Source organism: Haliotis rufescens, unplaced genomic scaffold, assembly GCF_023055435.1.
Source record: "Haliotis rufescens isolate VD_foot unplaced genomic scaffold, xgHalRufe1.0.p SCAF_3, whole genome shotgun sequence".
NCBI lineage: Eukaryota > Metazoa > Mollusca > Gastropoda > Lepetellida > Haliotidae > Haliotis > Haliotis rufescens.
Genome location: NW_025964001.1, coordinates 43,326,927 through 43,334,579, shown reverse-complemented (window position 1 = coordinate 43,334,579; position 7,653 = coordinate 43,326,927). Strand labels below are relative to the sequence as shown.

At 40.3% G+C, this 7,653-nt stretch overlaps 1 protein-coding gene across 2 annotated transcripts; it reads left to right on the top strand.

Annotated features, from left to right (window-relative positions):
- Positions 1 to 271: 271 nt before the first annotated feature.
- LOC124123724 (solute carrier family 46 member 3-like) lies at positions 272 to 4,984 on the top strand. Of its 2 annotated transcripts, XM_046486912.2 has the most exons (4): positions 272 to 1,560; positions 1,917 to 2,000; positions 3,836 to 3,992; positions 4,608 to 4,984. In XM_046486912.2, exons 1-4 carry the CDS (start codon positions 417 to 419, stop codon positions 4,834 to 4,836), a joined length of 1,614 nt encoding a protein of 537 aa, XP_046342868.2. In that variant the 5' UTR covers positions 272 to 416; the 3' UTR covers positions 4,837 to 4,984. The 2 variants fall into 2 exon arrangements, with proteins under 2 accessions (XP_046342868.2, XP_048258929.1); XM_048402972.1 differs by lacking the exon at positions 4,608 to 4,984 and having other exon boundaries at positions 2,438 to 3,841.
- Positions 4,985 to 7,653: the final 2,669 nt, after the last annotated feature.

Below are 7,653 nucleotides of genomic sequence, written 5' to 3'. Positions count from 1 at the left end.
CCCTTATGCAATTTACGAAGTGACGTTTATGTCCATTATGCAATTTGTGACGAAAAGGTTAATATGTTAATTTGATTTTTTTATTGATATACGTATCTATGCTTACACTGCTAACAACGCTCCTCCCAAGAAAACTAGGACTATAGCAATATATGTATATCATTGTGGATGTTTACAGATATGATCAGCACATCGGGGTTATCAGTTATCTGTAAATCAAAGTACACACACAGCATAACGCTCTATACACCTTTTACTTGAACACAGCCTAGCCACTTGGACGACGTACTCTATACCTTGTGTGTTAAGTTGCTGTATACGGTGATGACGTGGGTGTTCATCGTCGTTGCATGTACTTGCGACCTCATCTTCAGTGGGGCCCGGGCTAACGTACACCCACCCACACAACCTTTAACATGAGTGTATATGACAAGCAGACCCGTGGCCGGGGCACGGAGACGTTCCCATTGCTGCCCAAGCCTGGAGGTCAAAGCCTTAACATTCGGAATCTCGTCATAGGAAACGTCGTGGTATGTCTATATTTCATAGCAACTAATTTCCATAATCCTACAATGGACCAGTATTTATACAGACGGATGACAGAAAAGGTGTTTGGAAATGAAACTCACCACGTCTCTGTTAATCAAACCTGCTATGTAAACAAGTCAGATAAACATTACCTTCTTCAGGAGAAGGCTCAGCAAATGACATCAAGGAAACAAATGTATTTCACAGTGGCCCGGGGTATATTTGTTGTTCTGAATATCGTATTCGTTGGAGCCTATTCTGATTTTATTGGTCGGAAAGTGATGTTTGTTGTGGCCATGACGGGTTGTATAGTGAGATACTGTACACTGACCGCCATCATCTACTGGGAACTGGACTTCAACTACTACTTCATTGGGGAGATAATCTCCGGTATAACGGGTTACGACTACTCCTTCCTCCTGGCGAGTTATGCCTACACCGCCGACAACACTCCTCCCAAGAAAACCAGGACTATAGCAATAGCCGTTCTTGAAACAACTCTGAGTCTTGCAAATGCTGCTTCCCAAACGGCAAGTGGATTCTTTATCCAGCGAACTGGATTCCTCTACCCTTCGTTCACCTCGGTCATATTGATGTTACTGGCGGTCGTGTTTGTTCTTCTGTGTGTCACGGAGACTCTGCCGCGATCAGAAGTGCAACAGAAAGAGTGTTTTGGTCCCCGCAAAGGCATCAAAAGAATTGTTGGATTTTATCTATTTGATGACACCAAACAGACCCGTCTCCTGTTTATACTAGCTTTGGTGACGTACCTGTTCTTCATCTTGCCTTCGAGTGGTGTATCCAACACTGGAACGCTGTATGTGCTGAACAAACCATTCTGCTGGACTCCTGAAACGATTGGGTATTATACAATGGCGGGGACTGCGCTGAAGCAGGTGTTTGGTGTGCCGATCATTAAGTTCCTCCAACACTGTATCAGTGATGAGATCATTGGAATAGCCAGCTCTTTCGTGATGGTGGCAGCGTATACTCTCCGTGGGCTGGCGTACACAGACTGGATGATGTATGGGGGTAAGATGCAGGAGAAACATCATCACATGATAATGGATGAACAATCTTTTAAAACAAATTCACCAAATGTAAATCCAACTTGATTTGGGGCAAAGTAGATCACTAGAGTCGTCTTATATGATGCTCATGTGATCATAATATGTGAGCGTGTGTTTAATCGCTGCTCCTGCTATCAAACACTAGTATCCCAGATTTATTTTCGATTCACCAGGCCGACGTGTAATGGCTAAGATATCGCTGACTTTGACATAAAACCAACATTCACTCACTGACCTAAAATACATACTTTAATAAGGAAAACCTCATACTGGTAACATAATGTTGATGTGGTTGTGATAAAGAATTATTTAAATCAGTTGCAGGACTGGAGGCTTTCACGTTTGCGATTTCCCCGACGGTTCGAGCGATCATGTCCAGAATGTCACCAAAAGACAGACAAGGTATTAATCATTAAAAGTACTGAAATACAACATGTCTATCTTCGAATTCTATTAAAGATATGGTATTGTTAAGAGGCATCAGCATATACAAATACCATACCCAGTATCCAATGCTTATCAGAAGAACCTTCTTAAGTAGGGATTCAGTTGTTACAGTAACCTTGTTGACCCTGACTAAGGTCACGTGGATCGCATTGTTGGCATAAACTACTTGATTATTAAGCTATTCACATGCCGCAGTGATAAAGCAAGGATATTGCTGACTTCGGCGCAAATCAACTTTCACTAAACGTACATGTACTTGGACATATATGAAAAATTATAGGAAATTGTTGTTTTTATTTGATGTAAATGTCACTGATACTTAGCAGCAAATAGATTGTTTGATTCAATTATTTGTTTGATTTGTGCTTTTATGGTTTTTTGTCTTGTGACAGGTTCTCTCTTCACGTGTCTGATGCTGATACAGAGAGTGCTTACATGGTCATATCTTGTGACAGGTTCTCTCTTCACGTGTATGATGCTGGTACAAAGAGTGCTTACATGGTCATATCTTGTGACAGGTTCTCTCTTCACGTGTCTGATGCTGGTACAAATAGTGCTTACATGGTCATATCTTGTGAGAGGTTCTCTCTTCACGTGTCTGATGCTGGTACAAAGAGTGCTTACATGGTCATATCTCGTGACAGGTTCTCTCTTCACGTGTCTGATGCTGGTACGGAGAGTGCTTACATGGTCATGTCTTGTGACAGGTTCTCCCTTCACCTGCCTGATGCTGATACGGAGAGTGCTTACATGGTCATGTCTTGTGACAGGTTCTCTCTTCACGTGTCTGATGCTGATACAGAGAGTGCTTACATGTTCATGTCTTGTGACAGGTTCTCTCTTCACGTGTCTGATGCTGGTACGGAGAGTGTTACATGGTCATGTCTTGTGACAGGTTCTCTCTTCACGTTTCTGATACTGGTACAGAGAGTGCTTACATGGTCATATCTTGTGATGAGTTCTCTCTTCACGGTTCTGATGCTGGTACGGAGAGTGCTTACATGTTCATGTCTTGTGACAGGTTCTCTCTTCACGTTTCTGATACTGGTACAGAGAGTGCTTACATGGTCATATCTTGTGATGAGTTCTCTCTTCACGGTTCTGATGCTGGTACGGAGAGTGCTTACATGGTCATATCTTGTGACAGGTTCTCTCTTCACGTTTCTCATACTGGTACAGAGAGTGCTTACATGTTCATATCTTGTGATGAGTTCTCTCTTCACGTGTCATAACTGTACAACAGTCCAGATCCCTGATGGTTAATTCTGACTCGAACGCCGATAGACAAGGGCAACTCCATGTTTGTTTGTAAGCACTGAAAATAAAACCTTCCTAACCTTTCATATTTTCATCTTTATCCCTATATGACCCCTAAGGATACCGTTTTCAATACGTCAGCTTTATCTTGCCAAAAGCAATACCCATAAATGATTATAAATTGTGACAGGTTCTCACTTCTTGAATGGTTACATCATAGGACAGCTTCTATCTTGGTTAAATCTTCTGTCAGGTTCTCTCTTGGTTATATCTTCTGTCAGGTTCACTCTTGGTTATATCTTCTGTCGGGTTCTCTCTTGGTTATATCTTCTGTCAGGTTCTCTCTTGGTTATATATTCTGTCAGGTTCACTCTTTGTTATATCTTCTGTCATGTTCTCTCTGGGTTATATCTTTTGTCAGGTTCTCTCTTGGTTATATCTTCAATCAGGTTCACTCTTGGTTATATCTTCTGTCAGGTCCTCTCTTGGTAATATCATCTGACAGGTTCACTCTTGGTTTAATCTTCTGTCAGGTTCTCTCTTCACGAGTCTGATGCTGGTTCAGGCAGTGTGTACCCTGTTGGGAACCCCGGTGTTCAACTCCCTGTACCAGGCCACTGTTGAGGTGATGCGAGGGAGTGTCTATCTCGTCATGGCTGGTCTACAACTGCTCTCTGTCACTGTGTTCATGTGCGTATACACCAAAGCACTGCCCAGCACCTGAACCCAATATTAAAAAAGACTATTGCACAAGCTATGATGAACTAAACCTTGAGAGTAATATACCACAGAAATACAGATGAGGAACATAATAATCCTCTCCACATAAGTATAAGCGACAAAACCCTTTCCATAATCATTAGAAATCCCTGCTGTCCATTCTACGATTTCAAACATTTTATAAGTACATGCATGTATGTGTTCATGAATCATTTTGCAGCATAATGACAGCAATTTCAGTACAGTATAAACTCTGTCTATATACCGTATCGTTCTGTACAATGGACTCTGCTGTATTATCACTATTTGATAGTTTATTCCAAAACCCATGCTCATCATATATAGCTAGATTCGTACAATCGACTCTGCCTTCAGAAGCTATTTCTTATGAATATGGAAAGAGTTTTGTCGCACATATTAAGTATGTTGATATTGTTTTTTATGTACATACATGTACGACTTGGGTAATCGCTAATTAATAAATTGATCTTGATAATAAAACTGATTAGGCAGACTGGGAATGTGATCCTGCTTCATTTGCCTCATCAAGCGTACTCGTCATGTGTTTGTCCATTATGATTTCAGAGTGTTCGCATGTCGGTCCCGTGGTGCTGAACACGGCATATATAATGAAGAAGAAGTGACGATACAGGACAGTGGCTCTCGGGCATATTCGTCACCGGCTCTGTCGGCGTCGTTTGAGAGGAGCGGTTCACACGTGCAGTCACGTGGCGATCTAATATCACAGCCAATCAGGAGCAGCGATCATTATATATGTTCCTACTCGTATTCTTCCCAGGATTCTCTGCCCTAACGTTGTTACAGAAAGACAGTGACTCTGATTTCGTTCATCCAAAAACAGATAAATGTGTTTCTTTGATGAAATCAATCAATACAAATACTGTTCGAAACGTACATGTATATTTATCATGCCATGTCAATTAAAAATTCATTTGAGTGTACAGCCTCTCCGCATATTCAGCGTAAAACATGTACCAAGAGCCTGTGGCCTTTCAGTGTTGAGAACAAAAGGCACTGTGTCGTGATTTAGCCTTACATGCTGCAGATTTACAATTTAGTTTCCAACAAAACATCACGAACGTTACTTGGCTGAAAACAGTTGCCGAAACACTGAACATGCAAAACACAACTCTGACACCCGAATGAAATACATCACCATCTAATAACCATTTCTTGGGGGTTATCAATTTTAGACACCATCAAACATGGGTGTATACTTTCTTTTGCCCCACAGTTCAGATTGAGTTTATGTGTTTTACGTTTTATTAGATTCATTACAAATCAGTAATTTACAGGTTCAAGCTGTTTCCCTATACTTTCTTGAAGGGGTTTCTCCTAAAGTGTGCAGTAATAGATGGAATAATAGATATGGAACTGTCGCTTTGTTGGCATAACAAATCAAGCAGACAATGATAAAATTAACTAAGGCAAGACAAAGAGACATTTTGAATGATTTCGCGTTATCGCATTATCGCGTTAGCGCCTTATCGCCCTTTAGGTAAGAAACTATTATGAGGGTCAATACGACATTAACTTACTCGGGATCTTGCTGTCTTGGTTGACGCATTATATCGTATCCCATTTGCTTGGATCGATGCGCATGATGTCAATCACTGGATTTTCTGGTCCAGCAGCGATCTATACTACTAATACAGCTGCCACTGCTACATAAAAATAGTTCCAAGTCACTTACTATAGAACAGCACAATGTGTTTATGGGCGGAATATCTGAAGCAGCAGTTCCATCATATATCACACTAAAACCCAATCTCTAGATAAAGGCATAACCAACTATGGTTTAGAATTATTAGATATGTGTAAGATACTTGGTTTCCATATAGTTAATGGAAGATTTAAATCAGGTTTCATAGGCAATTTTACTTATGTATCACATTCTGGATGCAGCGTTGTTGACTATTTTATTATTTCCCCATATATTTTCACAAATACAATAGATGTGTCGGTTCTTCAGCAAACTGAGTCAGACCATTTGCCAATCAGATGTACTCTTCAGCCTGTCAACCCAATAAGAGGCTTGACACTACTCATTTGTTAATAAATCATACAGTTGGATACAGACTCCCTGAAGATAAGATTACTTCGTATGAAAAATATTTATGCAGCACTGCGAGTTAAGGAATGTTTGAGTAAGTGAGTGAGTGAGTTAGGTTTAACGCCGCTTTTAACAGTATTCCAGTTATATCGCGGCGTGTCAGCTATTATGTGGGAGGAAAGCCTGAAGTGATGCAGGTCTCAGACGTTTACCACTTCGGTGAAACCCACGAGCACGGGTATGGTGCTGACAAACCTAGAAACATAATCGGGGCGAACCGGGATTCGAACCCACAATCATAGGTTTCTGGCGTGCCCAAGGGGACGCAACTCTGCACAGCGAATCGCGGCGCCTTAGACGACTGGGCCACCCGTGCCAGAGGAATGTTTGATGAATTTTCTATATCATTAAAACATAATGTTGATACTGTTGAAATTTAGCGATATTTTAATTTATTGTGGTAGAAATGCAGGAGCATATGTCCAAGTAGCTACAAAGCACGATAAGCAACAACCGCCCTGGTTTGATATAGAGTGTACTAATCTAAAATCTAGAAAATATAGGTTGCGGAACAAGTTTAGAACATATAAATGTGATGTCAATTTACACCTTTATCTCAATGCGATATCTGAGTACAAGAAATGCTTAAAAAGACGAAGAACGATGCAAAACTGTGTGGTGATTTAAAGTTGGCAACTAAACATGGAGACTGTAAACATTTCTGGAATTCATTAAAAAGGGCGATACGAGGTAATACCTCTAGTTACTCCTTATCACCAGATATCTTATTCACTCATATTAAAGACCTACTTAACCCTGCATTTAATAACTTGGAAGCCAAACCCTTTCATTGTTATGTAACGCAGTTTGTAAATTCCCATTCACGTGAAGACTGCAACGAGTAACCATTTACAGATGATCTATTATCAGGTGAAATATCAGAGAAAGACATTGAGTGTGCTTGACAAAATCTGAAAGATGGAAAATCTGCCGGTGAAGATGGAATACCAGCTGAATGTTATAGGTTATCAGGCAAAATTCTGATACCGTATCTAAAATTATTATTTAATAAAATTATGAATACTGGAGTGTATCCGGAGTCGGGGAACGTTGGTATGATATTGCCATTGTACAAATCGGGTACAAGGTCTGAGCCTAGTAATTACAGGGGTATTTCTGTTTTAAATGTAAGGGGAAAGGTGTTTACTTTTATTACATAAAAGCGTCTAAGTTTGGTTGGATGTGAATAATCTTCTATCTGAATCTCAGGCTGGTTTTCGCCCAAACTATCCAACGGTTGACAATCTATTTATATTGCTAGCTTTAGGTTCAGAATATTTATGTAAACTTAGGAGTCGCTTTTATTGTGCATTTGTAGATTTAAAAAAAACCTTTCGATTATGTAGATAGAGATATGTATTCACTGGTAAAGGCTTGCATGAAAACACAATCTGGTAGAACACAGTGCTTCCTAACATCTAGTGGTGTACGCCAGGGATGTATATTTAGTCCCGTTTTGTTGTGTGTTTTTCTCTAATGAGCTCGTGACAGAAATAT

Bases quoted from the DNA above. Each gene is read 5' to 3' on its own strand.
- LOC124123724 (XM_048402972.1), top strand. From the start codon at position 417: ATGAGTGTATATGACAAGCAGACCCGTGGCCGGGGCACGGAGACGTTC. The intron at 1,561-1,916 runs GTAAGATGCAGG...TATTTAAATCAG, and splicing joins AGACTGGATGATGTATGGGG to TTGCAGGACTGGAGGCTTTC. The intron at 2,001-2,437 runs GTATTAATCATT...GTCTTGTGACAG, and splicing joins GTCACCAAAAGACAGACAAG to GTTCTCTCTTCACGTGTCTG.